At 42.2% G+C, this 24,292-nt stretch overlaps 1 protein-coding gene across 1 annotated transcript in view; it reads right to left on the reverse strand.

The window, feature by feature from the left end:
- Positions 1-2,559: 2,559 nt before the first annotated feature.
- The window catches only part of LOC122944206 (putative ferric-chelate reductase 1), a 50,493-nt gene continuing 28,760 nt past the window's right edge, over positions 2,560-24,292 (reverse strand). Inside the window, exons 8-14 of the mRNA XM_044302429.1 lie at positions 20,628-20,740; positions 10,678-10,764; positions 7,088-7,185; positions 6,952-7,010; positions 6,705-6,839; positions 3,475-3,515; positions 2,560-2,677 (exon numbers count right to left, since the gene is read on the reverse strand). Coding sequence (XP_044158364.1) covers positions 2,588-2,677; positions 3,475-3,515; positions 6,705-6,839; positions 6,952-7,010; positions 7,088-7,185; positions 10,678-10,764; positions 20,628-20,740 — 623 coding nt within the window. The 3' untranslated portion in view covers positions 2,560-2,587. The remainder of the gene's footprint in view (positions 2,678-3,474; positions 3,516-6,704; positions 6,840-6,951; positions 7,011-7,087; positions 7,186-10,677; positions 10,765-20,627; positions 20,741-24,292) is intronic.

Here is a 24,292-nt window from a genome sequence, read left to right on the forward strand (position 1 = left end):
TATGAAGAAAAATTGAAGTTAATAAAGAAGTTATTTGAAGCATTTGGTGTGCTCTTTGAAACAAACTGTTTCCATAGAATTACAGAGTAAGGTTATATGCACACAACCGTGCCGTTTTTTGCAGGCCATTGTAGAAATGCCTATTCTTGTCCGCAAAACGGATAAGAATAGGACATGTTATATTTTTTTTGCAGGGCCACGGAATGGAGCAATGGATGCGGAAGTGAATGGGTCCACATCCGAGCCACAAAAACTGCGGCTCGGATGCGGACAAAAACAACGGCCGTGTGCATGAGGCTTAATAGACAGTCTGGTTAGACTAAAAGTTAGAGATGTCAAAATTCTTCTAATGCCACAGCGCATAAGGCACTTTATAGTGCTGCGACTGCCATAATAAGGTTGTGTGCTTTCAGGAAATATATAGGTTTTGAGGGTGCACTTTGTTTTCAAAATGCATAATTTCAGGATTTTATAGGTTGTTTTTTTCTTTTAGAATTTCCAACTTAAAAACTGATTTGTGGCCTTAAGGTTAGTTTCACAATAGACAATTACCGAATTGCAGGTGAACCTTCTACAGTGAACTCATCTACTTGCCGAACTATAGAGAAACACTCTATGGCAACGAGTTGGTAAGACCATTCTTTTTTATAATTTTTGACTAGTACACGGTCTACTATATTTGTTTACATTACAGTATTTCTGTACATACACTTTTTGTTTTGTGTGGTGCCTTTGTTTTTTTTGTAATTTTTTAAACAGTCTCTTAGTAAAAGTTAGGTTTTATATGGTCCCCCTCCCGAGTGGAGGTATTTTTTATTTTGTGACTTTGGGATTCATTGCTTGGTAGCAGGAAACTGCACTCCAAGCCAGTATAATTTAGTTTCACAATAGTGTTATAACCATCCGGAAGGCTGTTGCGGCAGAGGACAAGCCTGCCGGAGTTCATTGTATACGTGTCACCACCAGACATCTGAGAAGCTCTGACAGATGCCTTTCAGAACCTCCTCCTTGAGCTTCCTTTTGTTTTGCTTTCATTTTCTCATCTCGTTAGCCTCTCTCAGCTGTCATGTAGTTGCACTGATTGCATCCCTTTAAATCCCTTCCCAGACTGCTTCACTTTGCGGTTTATATTCCTTCCTGGAGTGTGTGCATGCTGATCCTACTTCTGAGTCTTCTACAGATAAGTTTTGTTCATTCATTTGTGTTTTTCTGTTTGCTGGATCCTAGGTGACCCTGACTCCCTCCGTATCAAGTGTAGGGAACCGGTGGCCGTGTCCCCTCACTATTATAGGGTGTTCAGGTGTTATACAGTCGAGGTACGAGGATATGCGATCATCTACCATTGGGATTTTCGCATAGGCTGAGCAGTCAGGGAGAGAGCCAGGTCTGATGCAGGGCTCTCCCTTTTGTTCCTTAGTTTTGGATCCAGTGAGTCGGATATTCATTTTGTGTCTTCTAGTTTCCTGTACACCTTCCGTGACAATACGCCATAGCTGGAAAGGGCCGGAGCTCTGCCAGGTCTGTTGACTATAATGGAACCCGGTGGGAATCTGGCCTGTTTCAGACATTAGCTTGCAGTAGTTTTCATCCACCCGAATCCCAGTAGTAATGCCGGACACAGGCCAGGTCCCATTATAGTCAATGGGTTCCATTGTGGAAAGGCAGTACACGATTTACTCCGGCAGGCTGTTCCTTTGCCAGAACAGTATGCTGGGTGGTTTAAAGCTCGTGTGAAACTAACCTTACAGTTTTGGTGACTTTATGAAGATGTGTAAATGTAAGTAGTATGAATGAACTCTGCCTGTATTGAACTTTTATTTTTAGGAGGTGTGGTGTGCATAACTTTATACTTGGGTCACACTTTTACCCACTAATATCCACTTTTTATGATAGCAGTTTGATGCAAAATTTCACAAAGGTAGCATATTGACAATGTGCCATGGTATACAAAATATATAGGTATGGTTGGTTAGTATGGCCTCAGTTATGACTTTTCCCCAAGCAGCATGTTACTACTGTGTCCTGTGCCACTTGGGGACATTTCAACACTGAGGTCAAGGATTGGCTAAAGTAGTGCACATAACTCCACCTACGTATGTACAGTACTGGGACTGAAAGCATTGCTGAGAGGAGCATCTGTGCTAAAACTAACCAGTAAGGAGCAGGTAAGGGAATTTCTTTAGGTTGGGCACAGTACTGGACAAATGTTCCCTAAAGCTGAAATACCCCTTTAAAGCTAACCTGTAGCAAAATTATGTTCTAAATGTATATCCTGCAAATGAAAGCATGACAAGGAACAGTAATGAATGTACAATAAAACAGTTACAATATTTTACCCAATATACAGTAGATACCACAGATAACCATGGTAAGTAACATTGAGCTGTTCTGTTTTGTGAGCAGATATTTGAAGTTTTTGCTAAAGTTAGGAATATTTAGTCCACTAAACTTGTGCACGATTGATAAGAACGAATAATGGAAAGTACCACCATATTATTTCATCTTCAGGCCTCTTGATACAAAGCATATACAGTAATTGTGAAATGTGCATGGGTCCTTCATGTGCTCAATCTGATTATTATCTCTCCTATGACAGTCCAATTCCCACAAGCAATGTAATCAGGAATGCCAGGTTCCCACACAGGTAGATAATTAGCAGATAAACCTCTGATTTCACCTGAAATAAAGAAAGGGAAATGAAATTCAAAGAGAAAAAACAAAACAAATACAGCATAAGGGCTCATGCACACGACCGTGGTTTTGGTTTGTGAGTCAGATGCGGACCCATTCACTTCGACGAGGCCGCAAAAAATGGTGACAGCACTCCATGTGCTGTCCACATCCGTATGTCCGTTGTATCCGCTTAAATATAGAATATGTCCTATTCTTGCCCGTATTACTACCGACAAGGATAGGATTGTTCTATTATGGGCTGGACGTTCCATTCTGGTCATGTGCATGAGCTCTAATACATAGAGATGTAAATAGATTAAAGAGAGTCCATCAGCGTTCCTGGCATGTCTGTTTTTGTAAATGCTTCCATTCTCCTTTAACCCCATTCCGACATCTGCCGCAAATGGGCGGGCCGAGTAGATAGGTTATAATAGCGTGTCACCTGGCTAACAGAAGCCATCAAAGAATACACCATTGTATAAGGGTCCATTCACACGTCCGCGGATCCGCAAAACACGGACATCGCCGGCACTTAATAGAAAATGCCTATTCTTGTCCGCAATTGCGGACAAGAATAGGAAATATTCTATTTTTTTGGGGATCGGAATTGTGGACCCGGAAGTGCGGATCCGCAATTCCGGATCCGGGCAGCACATCGAAATGAATGGGTCTGCAATTCCGTTCCGCAAAATGCGGAACGAAATTGTGGACGTGTGAATGGACCCTTTAAGCTGTATTCTTTGATAGCTCCTAATTGTGGAATAATACTAAACGTAACAAAGCTTATTTGCTAATTATTACCGAGGCTTCTTTGCTTTCCTTGTCTGCTAATTTATTCATTTCTAAAGATAAAGAAAAAAAGAGACATAGAATTTTAAATCATGGTTAGTAGGTAACTTTTCAAGCCTGGCCTGGATTTGATACATCTTATACTTAAATGTGAAGTTAAAAAAGTTGTGTTGGTGAATGAAATGCAGACCAATATCTGGTTAAACTCTACTAATAAATTTGAAGCCTTCAGTAGAATACCTTCAGTATTCCACTAAAGAAATCCTTTATTTATACAATCACATGGCGCGGTTGTGCTGCAATTGCGATGAGCATCATGTCACCGTAAGAGCCACAGAGAGCTCCAATTAACTAATTAGGACCGCACCGTTTAGTCAGTCTGCATTGTTAATGGCTCCACAGATCACACAATACGGCCATGCAGACCAACTAAAAAGTGCAACCCTAATTACTTAGTTGGTGCTCACTGTGACTCATATGGCCACATGGTACTTGATTGCACCTTGGCTACATAGCAACCACGGCACGACTGCACAGTTTGGTTGCGCCCCTCGGATATGGGAGATCAGTAAGTAAAATCAAGTTTAAACATGGCTGCTCTATGCTTTTTGCTAACTTTCTTTACTTGTAGGCTGCAAACTTTATTACTATTATAAGGGCACTATAGGAGCAGACAGGGATTGCTGGAGCTCTTCTCTTTCCAACTGTTGACTTTATGTGCAGGAGAAGATGGCCCAGCCACACATTCAGGTTTCTGTATGCAGTTTTGGAAGCCAAAACCCAAAATGGATCATAAAGAGAGAGAGTATAAAGGACAGTGTCACGAGTTAGAGATCCAGGAACAGACCTCTGCGTCATCAAGCAATAATCAAACGGAAATCAGGTACCGACACACAGGAGTTTATTGCACAAACAAAAGACCAGGGAAGGCAGCACAGACAAAACATGAGCTCTATGTACCGTCAGCACAGTGGGAGAAAACTCCCACCGCGCCACTGTCTAGTAATACTCCAGAGGGGCATGACTAAGCAACTCCTGGTATTCACTAGGGCCACTGATGGTAGGGTTAGGCTTTGCAGCAGGAAGTTGCCAGGGTCCACTTCAGAGCGTAAACTAGACAGTGACAGCAAGAACGACCGGACAACAGGTACCAGAAGGTACTGGCGGTACATAGGCAAACATAACATAGACAGGCACATACAAACAAGGCAACTAGTAACACAAGCAGGAGTACATCGCAAGGAACCAGGAGTGGCAATGAGCAGAGAAGGACTTGCTCCACCAGAAGTAAACTGCATGGCCTTGCCCATGGCACTCTGCAGCAAAGAAAGCTACAGCAAGGACTTGCTGAACAGAATAACCCCTAACGCAGAAACAGAACCCTCCATACGGAGGAACGAATATGAAATAGGGGAAGACAGGTACGAAACAAGACAAATCAGGGCAGAGGAATAAAGAAATAATAATACACACAGGGGAACTCAAACATAACTGGCAACCCTGATAAGAGAAACACAGGAGAAAGGACGACAATGAGCAAGAAGGCGAACTCACAGAACATATACTGACACGGATCCCATGGGTCAGCAGCATAGGAGACAAAGTACAAACAAAGAGAAGGACAAGACAAACACACACTAGAAGAGCTGACCCAGAACTAAGGGAAATTCAGCCAAATATACAGATTCAATCAGTGCAGCAGAGAGGCCACACCCATGGAGCAGACATAGAGGATTAACTCCTAATAGGCACACAGGGGAGTTAACCCATAAAGAACCACAAACAACACACAGGAACAGAACTGCAGCGAGAGCAAAGACAGAAGGTCACAGCCAGAGGTAACGGCTGTGACAGACAGATACTAAGTCTCTGTTTTGAATCCACTCCTGGTTTTGTCTTCCAAAACTACATCAGGAATCCTGATCATCTGGACATACCCATATTGCTAAATTAACTTGAATATAGTTTCTGGACAGGGAACTACAAGATGTGTGTCTGTAGAGGGAACTTGCAGGTCACTAAAGTAATTTGAATACAGCAGCATTGCAACATTGTCACTTCAACTGTGAGCTACCAGGCGTGTAGAAATATCTTTTATATGGTGGTCATCTTCCTGTTAGCGAATTAGGAAAGAGAGGTCAGAAACATAAACAGCTAGACTTTAAAGAGTTAGGCTAGTTTCACTTCTGCGGCAGAGCTTCCCGCAGGCTGGTCCTGGAGAGAGCAGCCTACTGGAGTTCTCTTGATTGAGCACTGCCGGGTACTGCTGCCTGCCCACTGGATCCCATTGACTATAATGGGGTCCGGCAGAGATCCGGACATCACCTGGCAAAAACCACTGCACTCAGCAGTTTGTGTCTGGCCGATTCCCGGCATTCTCTGCCACAGATGTGAAACTAGCCTAACTATACTTCACATACAGTCTATGAGGCTGTCTTCACTTCCGTCTTCAGCACCAAAGAGACAGCGTTCAGTGAGCACTTTTAACTCCTCGTTTTAGAAATCATTTTGAGCCTCAGCTGTTGGACCCCCATCGATCAAAACTTTGATGTATCAGTATCTCATATCAAAAGTTGATGTAAAATGTAGATACTCTTTAAAGGTAAACGCTTAAAGAGTCTATATGCAAGTCACAAATATGTTCTTATTAAAAATTCTCTGCCTGTGTCTAACTTTGTTAAGTGCTGCCCCCTTGTTTGGTCTCCTTGGACCACACAGAGATCCCACCTTGAAATGGCCTATAATGAAGGTTCATGTGATCTGATCCCTCTATCAATCTCCACTGAACAATGCTTCCCAGGGGACACTAGAACATGCATTGTGTGAGGATGCTGATGGACGTAGCTGGTCACATGACCCTCTATCATGGCCTTCTCAAGATGGGAGTTCCATGTGGTCTGAGGAGGATGCTTCACTTTTAAAAGGGAAGCATTTAACCAAGCAACACATTGGAACAGAACTTTTATTAGTAACTGATTAATATCAGATCAATGGGGGTCTGATACCTCACACCCTTGCTGATCATTTGTTCGGGAGTAGCTCCAGCGCTGGGTCTACATGTTTTATCAAAACTATAGTACCTAATGATCTAAGAGAACTGTGAAGTTTTCCCACTGGAAGTAGAGTTTAATAGCTGGATTTTCTAGTACATAATGAGTTGTCAAATTGTTCCATGATTTCCACTAGATAACATAAATAAATAAAATAGAGAATAATAGTTACTTTAAATGCAATTTGGTTACCTTTCCTGGCTAGATAAGCATTGATCTCAAAGCAAATGACGGTTAAAGCTCCCCAGCCAACAAAGCCTCCCATGACTTTAACCATCCATCCGAGTCTCTGATCGATGAACTGAAAGCCCAGGAAAAGATTTGCCACTGTAAGAGATCAGTAATATTAAGAGTTGCCATTCTTCTTCAGAGCCTTTATTTGTTACAAATTTCAGCTCTCATAGCTATATCTTTGCCATAGGAAAGGTGAAACACGCACCTGCCAAGACTTTCATCACCAGGGCATTGGCTACATGAAACCAATAAAAAATGTATCTCCTAATAGAACAGGAAGGAAATAAAATTATAAGCATGGACCCAGAAGAAGCCCTGTCCTCACATAGTTCATAACTTACTGCTTGCTCTCTGGTGAAGGTCGAAAAAAGGCAATTATGGGTTGGAAAAAGGCCAGAATCATCACAATGCACCCAAGAATAGCATGAGTGCTGACATACTGAAAATAAAAAAAGAAATAAAATAATTGAAAACTAGAGGTCACATGTGTTGTATATTCTGCAAACAGATTTGCACATTTTATGAAATTGTCAGTTTCCACCTCATATGGATTTGTACAGCCAGTATTAAATTCGATGGGAAGGTGTATGCATCTCTATACAGAAAGCTCCCCCTAGTGGTAGCAGAAGACAGCAGTTTATCGTTTAATCTGGTTCTTCCACAACAGCAAGATCTGAATGGTAAACGTTTACATGTGGATGCCTGATAATAAGCATTATTCACCATGATCTGCAGCTACACCATGATCTTCTTACCGGGTCCCTGCTAGTTGCTGCTTCCTAGTCTGGCTTGTCATGCAAGAAATGCCTGGAGATGCCTGTATAAACAGTCACTGGCTGCATTGGGTCACTAAGAAGTGACGACCAGCCAGGACCTGGTAAGTGATGTATCAGCAGTGGTGGAGGATCAGTGAGGTGAATAATGTTTATATTTGTTTAACCCACATTGCCCCATATATAGAAAATGTATTCTGTATCAAAAACCCTTTGAAGGGATACTTCCACCAGAAAGAGGTATTTTTTTTAACTCCATATTCATAGAACAATAGTTTTTCCTTTACGCTGAAAATGAAATGCTTATCCCGGTTGTTACAAGTTATCTCCAATGCACGGGATAGGGGATAATGATCGGCGGTGCCCCCCTAATAATGAGGCCCCCCATACCGCTTGGACCTCCTTGAAATGAATGGAGCGGCAGGTCGAGCATGCAAAGTGGTGCTCCATTCATATCTCGGCCAATAAATATTATTTTGATTTGGAATGACTGGACTATTTAGGGTACTTGCTGAAAATTTAAATCCAGTAATAATTCAGTGTTTTTAGTGTTGTGTGTTTAATCAGGTTCCCTTTGTTTAACCTGATATCATGTTTGTGGTACTGGGAGTTAAACCTGCTCCACTGTAAATGAATGGTGCAGGTTTAAAGCTCTTCCTCCTGCAATCTAGTCCATGGGAGAAGACAGAAGTGGATTATTCCCGCTTCTGCCTTCTCTTTTTTAGGGCATACTGGAAGCGGTGGACCCAGATGATCTCTGATGTCACCATGGGGGCTGTTTTCCCTGTAGCTGAGTCTCCTATATGAAAACTGAAAATGCCATTAGAAAAACTATGCCTGCATCCACACCCCAAAAAATTACTAATAAACAGCCCAATGTGTCACAAAAAAGGAAAAACACTGCAAAATGATTTAGATAGCTTAACAACAAAAAATAAAAAATAGGGCTGTAAAATCCCACAAGTGTTAAATTACAAACATAAATGTCAGGTCATTAAAGGGCACTAGGTTGGGTCTAGGGACTGCAATACATACCTTTTGTAAAGATTTTACTACCAAGTGTAGCGTGAATATGAACATTTATTCTGTCAGATTCTGCTCCTTAACCCCTTGGATACCGGATGTTTAATTTTTGCATTTTCATTTTTCTTCGCGGAGCCATAACTTTTTTATTTTTCCGTTCACATAGCTAGCTGTATGAGGACTTGTATTTTCTAATGCCACCATTTAATATGGCATATAATGTAGTTGGAAGCGGTAAAAGAATCCCAAAAGGGGTCAGTAATTCCAAAACTGACCTGTGCCCTTCATTCTCTGGGTCAGTACGATTACTACAATACCACATATGTGTAGGTTTTGGTGTTTTAATACAGAAAAAATAAAAAAAAACTTAGAAAAAATATGTTTTTTTACATCATCATATTCTGGCTCCAATAACTTTTTTTTATAGTTATGTCTACTGAGTTGTGTGTGTGTGGGGGGAGGGCTTATTTTTTTGTGGGACGATCTGTAGTTTTTTTTTATACCATTTTGGAGTGTGTGTCACTTTTTGATCACATTTTATTCAATTTTTTGGGGGTAAGTGAAGCGATAAAAAAATGGTTAATCTGCCATTTTTCTTTTTCCCCTTACACCATTCGCCGTAGGGGATAAGTATTTTTATATTTTAATAGTACGGGCATTTTAGGACGTGGCAATGCCTACGATGTTTATATTTTTTATTGTTTAAGTATTTAGCCCCTCTAGGAGGCTACAATATTCACTAGCTTAGGCCTCCTGCACACAAACATGTGTGCCCCTTTGCCGTATTGCGGACTGTATTTGCGTGTCCGCAATACATGTGTGCCGTTCCGTGAGCTGCAGATGCGGAACAGAAGCACGGAACAGAACCCTACGGAAGCACGACGGAATGCTTCCGTGGGGTTTCGTCCCGTACTTCCGTTCCTCAAAAAGATAGAACATGTCCTATCGTTTGGTAGAACAGCCGAATCACGGACCCATTAAAGTGAATGGGTCCTCGATCTGCTGCGGCTGCCCCATGGACGGTGTTTGTGCATTGCGGCCCGCAGCACGACCACTGGGTGCACATGTTCGTGTGCAGGAGGCCTTATACTGTAGTTCCATAGAACTACAGTGTAAGCTGAATTTGCCATTATCCTATGTTGACCTGCCACCATCAGGCCAACATAGGAACTGCAGTTGTAAGACATGGGTCTCTTCAGAGAGAGTCAGCATATTAGATTGAAGGACTAGCTTCCCCGATAGCTGCACAGGGGAGCCTGTCTTAACCTGGAAGCGTGTGCTTCTGGGTTTTTCGCTATTTAGATGCCCTGGTCGCACCTGACCATAGCATCTAAAGGGACACCTATTAAAATGTGGCCTTAAGTGCATATAGATGACTGCAGGTGCACATTCAGAACAATATACACCGATAAAACAGAAATAGCACACTGCTTCTAAAAATCCATAAAAGATATATCTTTATTTAGTTAACATAACATTTTAAAGACATGTATATGGTTTTGCTATTCGAAGCCACGAGGAGGTGTAAAGATATGGTCATATTACAAATATTGCAAAATGTAAATGGTATAAACAATACAAATATAAATTATTCCATTTACAATATTTGTAATATAATATGTAATATGGAAATCACTGACCAAAACACTGACATGTGAACTAATCCATACAGTGGTGTCTGAGTTAAATAAAAGCTTAGAAAGTGGCTGTAAATGTGATAAAATAATAAAAGAAGTGATAGCACTTTTCTCCCCTGCCACTTCTAGTATCGCGCTCTGGTCCTCCTCGCCACTGTTCGTGGATGCAGAACTGATGTTCCATGCACACCACATCACTGCTGTAGCCAATCATTGTCCTCAGCAGTCACATCCTGTATACTGCTGAGGCCAATGATTGGCTGCAGGGTTACCTGTGTGGATGGAACGCCACCACTGCAGCTAGTAGGATGAGTTCAACGGTGTAGGACGGGAAAGCTATACTGGAAGTGACGGGAGAAAAGCGGTAAGTTGCTTCCCTTGTTATTTTATCACATATACAGCTAGCGCCTTCGTTTTTTATTTAACTCACACAACCCCTTTAGCATGCATATGCTGAATTTATGCTATCAGTAATATCAAAATAATGTTACTACTTACGTACACCCATCCTTTAGCTTGTACAAATGATAATACAAATGCCACTATTGTTGCAGCCACTGTCAAAACCATGAACACTAGGTGAGCCTGCAATTTAATAATAACACATGTTCACATTCTTTGGTATCAGTTATAGCAAGGAGTAAACACTGTAAAATATACATTGAAAATGACTTCACATAATCTCTAAGAAAAATTAGTATATTTAGGTAAAGTTGGAGATGTGGGTCAGGGTTTTAAGAATGCTTTAACAAATTGTGGATCTTGGTGGTACTTGTTCTCCTAGTGGTGAGCACCTAGTAGACATAAGGAATCTTATAGGCCAGGCAATGCTGAGGTAAGAAAAAGGCATTCAAATTAGCTCTCTTTCCAAAAGAAAAAAGAGCTGTGCTTCTGGTGCCACCAGTTGGAGGGTATGTACCTATCCTATAAGTCAATGTTCAACCTTTTAACTAGTTCAAGACCTGGCCATTTAACTACCTACCCTGCCAGGCTAATTTCTGTATTCAAATTTTTTTTTCTAGCACATACATTTTTGAAAGTCATAACTTCTTTTTTTCATTCGGTTATGTAAATAATTTGGGACTTTATTTTTATGTTATTTTTATTTTAGTATCTTTTTTGTTTTCATTTTTTTATGACTAGGAAATTGAAAAAAGGGAGGAAAATAGCTTTTCAAATTCTTTTAATTTTTTTTGTAGAACATCATATATTTTTTATTTTATCCCCTTCCATAACAATCATTTTTATATATGGTATGTATGGGTTATGGTTGATGGGTGTGGGGCTATAAGCTTCAGTGTGGCATGTAGTTGTTTTTTTTTTTTTTTTTTTCAGTTTTACACTTTGTTGCCCCCATAAGGTCATACAGAACCTTTTGGGGACATTCAACTTTACATTTTTTGTTTTGTTTATAGTGCTGATTTCTCCTGTAGCTGGGGCTGGCATATTAGCCCCATTTACAGGGAGGAATACAGCCCCAAGGGAGGTTGTACATGGTGCTACAACCTCACTGCAGAGCTGATCTCATGGTCCCCGGCAATACATGACCGGGTTCCTGCAGTGATCGGGCACGCACAGCTCTTCTGCCTGATTAGCATGACGTACTCAGGGGCGGACTTACCACCTGTGCAGCGCGTTTGGCTGCACAGGGGTTCAGTGCGGGAGGGGGTGCCCGTGAGAGGTTTGGAGACAGGGCACAGGGAGATCAGCACTTCCATTGTGGAAGCGCCCATTTCTATATTCATCCGTATCGCCGTCCTCAGGACAGCAATACAGATGGATGCTGTGGCGGGGCAAGGGAAAGGCATGCCTGAGCCGTACAAAGTGGGACACAGGCTAGAAGAGGCCTGCACCGCTTCACTGACAGTATGAGTTTATTTTTTTATTAACACTATGCTGTTGCCCACATGGGGGGAGAGGAGCACTATGGAGGCATCTACTATGGGGAATTATTTACTGGCACAGATGGGGGGGAGCACTATGGGGAAATCTACTAGGGGGCATTATTTACTGGCAGACATGGGGGGAGAGGAGCACTATGGGGGTATCTACTAGGGGTCATTATATACTGGCACACATGGGGGAGCACTATGGGGGCATCTACTAGGGGCCATTATATACTGGCACACATGAGGGGAGAGGAGCACTATGGAGGCATCTAATAGGGGGCAATATTTACTGGCACACCGGGGGGAGAGGAGCACTATGGGGGCATCTACTGGGAGCCCTATATATTAGAATTATACTGGCACTATGGGGGGAGAGGAGCACTATGAGGGCATCTACTGGGGGCCAGGGCCGGCGCTACCATAAGGCAGGCCAAGCGGCTGCCTTAGGGCGCGCCCTGCGCAGGGCGGAAGAACGGAAGAATGAATGAATGCCTTTTTTTTGCACTTGCTTGTGCTGCAGCGCCGCCGCCGTCAGTGAACCTGCCCGCCCCCAGCCTGCGTGTGCCGGCCGGCAGCTGCGGCGCTCGTCATAGTCAGGGCAACATTACCACCCGTCCCCAGCCTGCGTGCGTCGGCCGGCGGCGCTCATCGTAGTCAGGGCAACAGTACACAACACAGTCACCTGCAGAGGGGGCGTGACTGGTGTGAGAGCGGCACGGCGGCGGCGGGTAGCGCAGGTACCATAGGCGAGGCTCGAGCTGACTGATTGTGTCTGAGTCAGACACAGGCAGCCGCGCCCGCCAGTAAGATGAGAGCAGATGATTCAGATCAGAGTCAGACGCACACTGGCCCTCTGGCAGCCAGCAGCAGCAGGAGACGTGGTCAGGACAGGACAGGTCAGGACTTGTTAGGGTAGGCGTAGGTCTGAATTGAATTTTTAATGCTATTTTATAATAATTAATATCAGATCATTTGTTTTAAAATTAATTCAAAATGATGAGATGAGCGCCCATGAGCAAAAAGCGCTAGGCTAGCGCACACACTGACTAGCGCCAGAGCAGAGGCGCTCAGGCTTAGCATGGCATCAATGATGTGTTTAATAAAATTAATTACAAAACAATCATTAATATTGGGGGGGTCACACACCCCGCCCCCCCCCCCCTAATATTAATTATTGTTGTTTTGTAATTAATTTTTTTAAACACATCATTGATGCCGTGCTAAGCCTGAGCGCCTCTGCTCTGGCGCTAGTTTGTGTGACCGTGACATGATGGAGGGCGGGCAGGGGGGACAATGTAAATGTCTGTACTCTGAGTATGCCACTGTATGTGACATGGGAATGGGGCCAGGCCGCCAGGAAGGGTCGGGGGGGGGGGGGGGGGGAAATGTTCCATGGGGGGGTAAAATGGTAAAATGTGACACAATAGGGGGTAATGATGTGATCATGGATGGGGCCAGAGCCGTCCGTCAGGGGGGGGATTAAGTGCCATGGGGGGGGGGAGAAATGTGACACAATAGCCTATTGTGTGTCACATTTCTCCCCCCCATGGCACATCATTCCCACCCCTCCCGCCCGGTCGGCCCTGGCCCCATCCATGATCACATCATTACCCCCTATTGTCAATAGGGGGTAATGATGTGATCATGGATGGGGCCAGGGCCGTCCGGGCGGGGGTTAATGATGTGATCATGGATGGGGCGCGGGAAAGGGGGGGGGGCGCTAAAATGTAGCTTCGCTTGTGTTGGCAAAAATCCTTGCACCGGCCCTGCTGGGGGCCCTATATATTGTCATTATATACTGTAACACATGGGGGGCACTATGGAGAAGTGGGGGAGAGGAGCACTATGGGGGCATCTACTGGGGGCATTTTATACTGGCAAAAACTATATGTGCAATAAGGGGGTGGGGATGAGTACTATAGGGGCATTTTATACTGGCACACATTATGGGGACACTATGGGGAAGGGGGAGGAGCACTATGGGGGCATCTACTGGGAGCACTATATAGGAGTATTTTATACTGGTGCAAATTATGGGGCACTTACCCTGTATGTTTTGTATTGCTGTATGTAATGTTAGGAGGGAATGGATTAGGTTGAGAATTTAGCATGGGGGTGGGGGGGACCAGACACATTCTTTGCACAGGGGCCCACTGCTGTCTGTGTCCTCCCCTGGATGTACTATTATGTCAATTTGCGGGAAGTCACTTTCCGCTGTGATGTAATAGTACATCACATATCAGGAAGGAATTAAGATTTGAGTATTGCGTTGTTTTTTTAAAACTCTTAAACACCTATTGCAGCGATTTTCACACATTATCATTACTTGCTGTCCCAGTGGAGAGCAAAATCTAAATTCCCTATAGTATATGTTAGGAGTGTGGGAGGAAACCGGAGTATCTGGAGGAAACCCACGCAAACACGGGGAGAATATACAAACTCCACGCAAATGATGTTCTTGGTCAAATTGGAACCCAGAACCCCAGGGCTGTAAGGCATTAGTGCTAACCTCTGAGCCACCGTTCTGCCCCACCGAATATTTATCTATCTATCTATCTATCTATCTATCTATCTATCTATCTACAAATTATAAATAAAGAAATTCCGCAGCACATCCACGTAGTAGAAAAATAAAAAGACTTTATTCACCCAGCGTGCGACGTTTCAATCCTCTCAATGGGATTTTCCTCAAGCAGTGACATGGTAGGTTGTGCACTATGCATATTTAAGCACAGACCCATAATTAAGCAATTGATATATCAATTACATTCATTACAATTAGTGTACAAAAATTATACAATAAACAATATAGAAAATATATAATAACACAGTTATATCATATCAAAAAACATATACGTGCAATAATGTGACATAAAAAATGTCCCCAATTCATTCAATATATAATATACAGAGACATTCATTAATACCAATAAAAATCAATTCAGGTGTGTATCATCCAAATAATTGAATTGTGCAGGTGTACCTTCGAAAATGGATGAACACAATTGTAGAGGTATGCAGCGGGGATCCATGCTCGTGGATGTCAGCGTCTCAGACATACCATTGCGCATGTCTCAAGGACCTTCCTGAGGCTCTCCATCACATGATCACATATCTTAGTCATTTCCTAAAGTGCGCATGTCCAAGGACCTTTCGGCATGTGATCATCCTGCGGTCACATGCCCGGACATGTCACATGATCGGAATGAGTCAGATCGGAACCACAATGTATGTTGATAATACAGATTCATGTATAGCTGATAACATTAGCAATAGTAGTGATCGCATATAACCATCAATCTACAGGTTATACCCATATATACATCCAAGTTTGTATATGTGAAACATACAACTTTTACACATATAATTTATACCTCCGTTGCATCAGCCCGTGTCAGAAATGAAGATCCGGCACACAGTCATGGGAATCACAGAGCCCGTGAGCCGTGCGACTAGGGGGGGATCGACCCCATTCCACAATGTATCGATCCACACGAGGGGCCACATATAAGAGACAAATGTCATAAGGGGGATGTAGGTGGGAATACCATAATAATATATAGGGAGGGGCGGAAGTACCGCCACTTCTCTCATTCAATGTTGAGTACAGTATAGTCGTTGTTTAAAGAACCCCTAGTCTTGTCGAGGACTTCAGTATGAGTGGCCAATGTTGTCATCATCAGGTCACAAACTGAGTAATTCCCCCTGTCAGTTGGTTACCATTCCTGGAAACCTAAACAAACAGACCCGGGAACATCCTCTAGATTACAGGGACTCGCTTATCCATATCCAAAAATATATATATCTCCCACCCATCTCCCCAAAGACAGTTGTTCAAAAAGAGGCCAATCAAGTTGTGAATCTAGACACGCGGATGTGTCGACCCAATACCCCCGTTCGCACAAAGCACCAATCCCGTTATCACATGCATGTATGCGGATCCAAAAAACGCCCGGGCAATGCAACGGGGGACATAAGTAAATCGATCATGTTGTGTATTCAATTTGAGATTACATCACATACAAAGTACATTCATGTATTATGCGATATTAACACAATGTCTTGTGAACCTTCATACTCAAGGTTTAATCGTAAGAACAGAAATATGAAAAAGATCTATATAAAAAAGTTATAATGGTAAGTCTCATGATGGTCCAATGCAGAGACCTTCCATCATTCCCCCTACTGCAACCACGCAAGATGTTCACCCTTAATCCTAGAAATGAAAAAAAACAATATAAAGATGTAAAATCACCCTGTTCAATGAACAGGGGGCACAACCACATATTATTCCTGATAGAAGCAGGAGAGCAGAATCCGAGGCACAAACACCTAAGACAATAACCAGGGTCTATAATCCACATTCAATCCCTGAGGTTTTACTGTATTGAGTTTGGCAATCCATCTCATCTCACATCTCTTGAGTAGAGCATGTCTATCTCCACCTCTCCGTGGAGTGGGGATGTGATCCACCAACATGCATTTGAGGTCCCTCTCCTTGTGACCCACATCAGTAAAGTGTTTGGGGACTGGAAGATCCATCCGTTTTTTGCGGATGGTGTAACGATGTTGGTTAATCCTACTTTTAAAATCCCATGAGGTCTCTCCAATATATAATAATTGACATGGGCACCACAAGATGTATATGACAAACGAAGATTCGCATGTTAAGAAGTGCTTGATATAATATTTTTTGTGTGTTAGCGGATGTATGAAGAAACTCCCCTTTTGCATATATCTACAGTTGATACAGTGTAGACATGGGAAACTTCCCAATTTAGGTTTATGCAAAAAGGTTTGACCCTGTTCTTTTTGTGGACCTATATCGGTATGGATAAGTCTATCCTTAAGGTTCTTGGTTCTTTTGTATGACATGAGGGGAGGAAGATGAAATTCTTCAATACCCTCATGTCCACATTTTAAGACCGACCAATGTTTCAAAATGATTTGTCGAATTTGTGAACTGTCTTCCGTATATACCGTCACCAGAGGAATTCTCTTGTTTTGTTTGTTAATATCACCTTCACTCCTAGTCAGTAAGGATGTACGTGATTTGTCCTGGATTGTAGTAAGATGTTGTTCTAGTAAGGTTGCTGGGTAATCCCTATCTAGGAAGGACTGTGTCATGCCCTTCAAAATCCCTGATAGTTCATGATTGTTACTCACTATGCGTTTTGCACGATAGAATTGGCTAAGGGGGAGAGACTTGACCATGGCCCTGGGGTGTGCACTGTTGTATTTCAATAGTGTGTTGCGATCGGTGGGCTTAGTATATAAGCTCGTTGATAACACACGGTCATGTAGACACACAACCGTGTCCAAAAAGTGTATTTTATCACGTGAGTGTTCTAAAGTAAATTTAATATCTGCATCGATGGTATTCAGAAATTGAAAAAATTCCATTAGTGCCTCCTCCGACCCCGTCCAAATCAAAAAAATATCATCTATGTATCGCCACCACCTCAGAACCTGTTGACAGGTTCTGAGGTGGTGGCGATACATAGATGATATTTTTTTGATTTGGACGGGGTCGGAGGAGGCACTAATGGAATTTTTTCAATTTCTGAATACCATCGATGCAGATATTAAATTTACTTTAGAACACTCACGTGATAAAATACACTTTTTGGACACGGTTGTGTGTCTACATGACCGTGTGTTATCAACGAGCTTATATACTAAGCCCACCGATCGCAACACACTATTGAAATACAACAGTGCACACCCCAGGGCCATGGTCAAGTCTCTCCCCCTTAGCCAATTCTATCGTGCAAAACGCATAGTGAGTAACAATCATGAACTATCAGGGATTTTGAAGGGCATGACACAGTCCTTCCTAGATAGGGATTACCCAGCAACCTTACTAGAACAACATCTTACTACAATCCAGGACAAATCACGTACATCCTTACTGACTAGGAGTGAAGGTGATATTAACAAACAAAACAAGAGAATTCCTCTGGTGACGGTATATACGGAAGACAGTTCACAAATTCGACAAATCATTTTGAAACATTGGTCGGTCTTAAAATGTGGACATGAGGGTATTGAAGAATTTCATCTTCCTCCCCTCATGTCATACAAAAGAACCAAGAACCTTAAGGATAGACTTATCCATACCGATATAGGTCCACAAAAAGAACAGGGTCAAACCTTTTTGCATAAACCTAAATTGGGAAGTTTCCCATGTCTACACTGTATCAACTGTAGATATATGCAAAAGGGGAGTTTCTTCATACATCCGCTAACACACAAAAAATATTATATCAAGCACTTCTTAACATGCGAATCTTCGTTTGTCATATACATCTTGTGGTGCCCATGTCAATTATTATATATTGGAGAGACCTCATGGGATTTTAAAAGTAGGATTAACCAACATCGTTACACCATCCGCAAAAAACGGATGGATCTTCCAGTCCCCAAACACTTTACTGATGTGGGTCACAAGGAGAGGGACCTCAAATGCATGTTGGTGGATCACATCCCCACTCCACGGAGAGGTGGAGATAGACATGCTCTACTCAAGAGATGTGAGATGAGATGGATTGCCAAACTCAATACAGTAAAACCTCAGGGATTGAATGTGGATTATAGACCCTGGTTATTGTCTTAGGTGTTTGTGCCTCGGATTCTGCTCTCCTGCTTCTATCAGGAATAATATGTGGTTGTGCCCCCTGTTCATTGAACAGGGTGATTTTACATCTTTATATTGTTTTTTTTCATTTCTAGGATTAAGGGTGAACATCTTGCGTGGTTGCAGTAGGGGGAATGATGGAAGGTCTCTGCATTGGACCATCATGAGACTTACCATTATAACTTTTTTATATAGATCTTTTTCATATTTCTGTTCTTACGATTAAACCTTGAGTATGAAGGTTCACAAGACATTGTGTTAATATCGCATAATACATGAATGTACTTTGTATGTGATGTAATCTCAAATTGAATACACAACATGATCGATTTACTTATGTCCCCCGTTGCATTGCCCGGGCGTTTTTTGGATCCGCATACATGCATGTGATAACGGGATTGGTGCTTTGTGCGAACGGGGGTATTGGGTCGACACATCCGCGTGTCTAGATTCACAACTTGATTGGCCTCTTTTTGAACAACTGTCTTTGGGGAGATGGGTGGGAGATATATATATTTTTGGATATGGATAAGCGAGTCCCTGTAATCTAGAGGATGTTCCCGGGTCTGTTTGTTTAGGTTTCCAGGAATGGTAACCAACTGACAGGGGGAATTACTCAGTTTGTGACCTGATGATGACAACATTGGCCACTCATACTGAAGTCCTCGACAAGACTAGGGGTTCTTTAAACAACGACTATACTGTACTCAACATTGAATGAGAGAAGTGGCGGTACTTCCGCCCCTCCCTATATATTATTATGGTATTCCCACCTACATCCCCCTTATGACATTTGTCTCTTATATGTGGCCCCTCGTGTGGATCGATACATTGTGGAATGGGGTCGATCCCCCCCTAGTCGCACGGCTCACGGGCTCTGTGATTCCCATGACTGTGTGCCGGATCTTCATTTCTGACACGGGCTGATGCAACGGAGGTATAAATTATATGTGTAAAAGTTGTATGTTTCACATATACAAACTTGGATGTATATATGGGTATAACCTGTAGATTGATGGTTATATGCGATCACTACTATTGCTAATGTTATCAGCTATACATGAATCTGTATTATCAACATACATTGTGGTTCCGATCTGACTCATTCCGATCATGTGACATGTCCGGGCATGTGACCGCAGGATGATCACATGCCGAAAGGTCCTTGGACATGCGCACTTTAGGAAATGACTAAGATATGTGATCATGTGATGGAGAGCCTCAGGAAGGTCCTTGAGACATGCGCAATGGTATGTCTGAGACGCTGACATCCACGAGCATGGATCCCCGCTGCATACCTCTACAATTGTGTTCATCCATTTTCGAAGGTACACCTGCACAATTCAATTATTTGGATGATACACACCTGAATTGATTTTTATTGGTATTAATGAATGTCTCTGTATATTATATATTGAATGAATTGGGGACATTTTTTATGTCACATTATTGCACGTATATGTTTTTTGATATGATATAACTGTGTTATTATATATTTTCTATATTGTTTATTGTATAATTTTTGTACACTAATTGTAATGAATGTAATTGATATATCAATTGCTTAATTATGGGTCTGTGCTTAAATATGCATAGTGCACAACCTACCATGTCACTGCTTGAGGAAAATCCCATTGAGAGGATTGAAACGTCGCACGCTGGGTGAATAAAGTCTTTTTATTTTTCTACTACGTGGATGTGCTGCGGAATTTCTTTATTTATAATTTGGAGGTGGATCGCCGACTCAGCCGCTGGCACTCCCATTACAGAACACGGATAGTGGTGCTGCCCACATTGCTTTTTCTATCTATCTATCTATCTATCTATCTATCTATCTGTCTGTCTGTCTATTAATCATGCAATATGGGACATGATTATAAATATCACATTATGGTACATGATATGGTGTGGCTTTACATTACCTGGAACCAAAGTGCTTTGCCCAAAATTGGTTTCTTTGCAGCAGTTTTGAAATATCGAGCAATAATCATCCCTAAACTTCCTGTAGTCATCCAAGCAATAAGCATGAGGGCCCCTGCAAACGTGAAAGGATGCGATATCATATCACTTAATGTACAATTCTGTCACACAATTTTTAGCTATGTATTGAAACGTTATGTATGAACTGTCACTTATGCACAAAAGACATGTGTGTGCAGAGCAGGATTTTAGAGCAGCACTAGCTAAATGTGCTGTTTGGTCTTTAAGGGAACCTACCACCATGAAAATGCAAAGTAATCTTGAGGCAGCATGTTATAGAGCAGGAGGAGCTCAGCATACTGATATATAGTTTTATAGGAAAAAATTCAATATAAACTGGAATTTACTCACTTATAACTATGCTTATTCTGGCTTTAAAGTCATAGAGGCGGTCTTATCAGTGATTGACAGCCTTTCCTCTATGACTGTGCATACAGAGATAGCTGTCAATCACTGATAGGGCCGCCTCCTGGACTTCAAAGCCCAGAATGAGCAGAAATAATGAATGTAATAAATTACAAGTTTTACTGAATCTTTTCATGTGAAACCATACAGTAATTTGCTCAGCTCCTCTTCTATAACATTCTGCCTGCAGCTCAGACACCATGTTCAATGTGACAGGTTCCCTTTAAAGGTCCCCACAATATGTTGGGTTGCCACCACTAGTCTAGAGTCTAATGATCTGTTAGTGTTAGTCATTCATATCTGATGCTCTTTAATAATAGTATAGACTCTGGATTCACAGTGACAGGCTTGTATATTCATGCACGAGAGTGTGACTATAAAATTAATGTAAGGGGTTCCCATATTAGGGCAGTGTCCATATGTCATAACAAGGCATATGGACACCATCGAGAGGGGGGTCTTAAGCAGGAAAACCTGCTCCTTTATAATATCCTACAGAGAATGGAAAGCCACTCTGTGACTTGAATGACCAGCATATAATGCTATATTCCTCCTGCAGCAGGAGGAACAGCTAGTCACTGGGGACGAGAAGCCAGACCTATGGCCATCAGTCAGCTTCTGTTTGAAAAGGGGTTGTGTTCGTGGCTAACTCCTTTATTTGTTTTTTGCTTTAGAACTAGTATTATAATCTCAATTAAAAGGGTTATCGAGAAATGGATAATGATGACCTATCCTAATTATAGTTTATCATTATCACATCGGCGGGAGTCCAAGCACACCTGCAGCTGTCAATGGAGCTGTTACCAGATAACCCCTTTAACCACTTCACATCTTGTCCATTTGCCCCCTTCCTGACCAGGCCTAATTTTGCCAATCTTACATATCTCACTTTATGTGGTAATAACTTTGGAACGCTTATCCAAGCCATTCACAGATTGTTTTCTCGTGACACATTGTACTTTATGCTAGTCATAAATTTGAGTCAATATATTTCACCTTTATTTATGAAAAAATCCCAAATTTACCCAAAGTTTTGAAGAATTAGCAATTTTCTAAATTTCAATTTATCTGCTTTTAAAACAGAAAGTCATACCTCATAAAATATTTATTACTTAAAATTCCCCATATTAGAAGCAATTCTTAAAATTTTTAAGAAAATTGCCAAAACCCACTTTTTAAGGACCAGTTCAGTTCTGAAGTCACTTTGTGGGGCCTACGTAGTGGATACCCCCATAAATGACCCCATTGTAGAAACTGCACCCCACAAGTTACTGAAAAGCGATTTTACAAACCTTGTTAACCCTTTAGGCTTTCCACAAGAATTAAAGGAATTTTTAAATTTCACTTTTTTGACAGATTTTCCATTATAATCAAATTTTTACTAAAGAGCTGGTTGTTACGGACGCGGCGATACCGAATATGTATACTTTTTTTTATTTATTTCACTTTAACAAAATATTAGCATTTCTGAAACAAAAAGAAAATTAAAGTTTCAGTTTTTTTTTATGGTGTTTATCGGACTGGGTCGATCATGTGATATATTTATAGAGCTGATCGTGACGGATGCGGCAATACCAAATGTCTATTTTATTTAATTTTTTCTGTTTAAAAAAAATATATATTCTTTACATGGGGAATTTTTTTTTTACATGTGAAACCTTTTTTTATTTTTTAACACTTTATTTTATTTTTACACTTTGCAAGACCTCACTGTTGATTTCTCCTGTAACTGGGGCTGACATAGTAGCCCCAGTTAAATGAGAAATACACCCCCCAGAGAGGCTGTACAGCGCAATACAGCGCTGTCCAGCCTCAGTGCAGGGCTGATCGAGGTTTCTGAAAGACCTCACAGCTCTTGCACTCTCCGGCCCTGGCGATCACATGACCGCCGGGCCGGAACTGGAAGCGCATAGTGCTTCCTGCTCTGTATACACAGTGCTCGGGAGCACTGTGTATATATCGATCTAGAAGGCAGGGACACCTGGGCACTGTCCCTGCCTTCTCTAAGGGTTGCCCTACTATCACTGACAGCGGGCAGCCCGATCAGCGTGCAGCTGCGATCTCTGAATGGACGTTTTAAAACGTTCATTCAGAGATAGAGAACCACCTCCCGGACGTTTATATTCTATGGGCGGATGGGAGGTGGTTAACAATTGATTGTCCCTCTATCAAGTGGATAGTGGCTATAAAAAGAGCATCTCTCTATGTGGAGGTCCTAACAACTCCATGCATTTCATGAACATACCATTGATTCATTGGGCACCATATACATATAATGTTTAATTATTCCTGTGGTGACACTGAGAAGAAGCAGCAGTGGAAACACCTGTGATCAACTACTGTAATTATTTGGGGACCTTTCTTACAAAAAGTGATTGTCTCCTTTTTGACTATTATTCATATTTATTATCACTCCTATAAACAATATATGTAAGGCTACTTTCACACTAGCGTTCGGGTTTCCGTTCGTGAGCTCCGTTTGAAGGAGCTCACGAGCGGACCCGAACGCAGCCGTCCAGCCCTGATGCAGTCTGAATGGAGGCGGATCCGCTCAGACTGCATCAGTCTGGTGGCGTTCAGCCTCCGCTCCGCTCGCCTCCGCACGGACAGGCGGACAGCTGAACGCTGCTTGCAGCGTTCGGGTGTCCGCCTGGCCGTTCGGAGGCGTGCGGATCCGTGCGGATCCGTCCAGACTTTCAATGTAAGTCAATGGGGACGGATCCGTTTGAAGATGCCACAATGTGGCTCAATCTTCAAGCGGATCCGTCCCCCATTGACTTTACATTGAAAGTCTGGACGGATCCGTACTAGGCTATTTTCACACTTAGCTTTTTTTTGCTAAAATAATGCAGACGGATCCGTACTGAACGGAGCCTCCGTCTGCATTATTATGATCGGATCCGTTCAGAACGGATCCGATTGAACGCTAGCCGAACGCTAGTGTGAAAGTAGCCTAAAGGGATAAAACTGGATTTACACAGACCAACTAAACAGCAGATTGTCAGGAAGGAACGCTCTTTCCCGGCAGTTGGCTGCTCGTTCAGTGAAGGAGACAGCTGCATTTAGATGTAGCTATCTCCTTCATTGTATGAGGACAGGGGCTCTCTATTGTGATCCCTCGTCTTCATACAGATTCATGGTTTCTGATCAGCAGATCGCTGTTTAGATAGCACGATCTGCTGCCCGGAAGCCATGATCTGAG

Source organism: Bufo gargarizans, chromosome 7 (assembly GCF_014858855.1).
Source record: "Bufo gargarizans isolate SCDJY-AF-19 chromosome 7, ASM1485885v1, whole genome shotgun sequence".
NCBI lineage: Eukaryota > Metazoa > Chordata > Amphibia > Anura > Bufonidae > Bufo > Bufo gargarizans.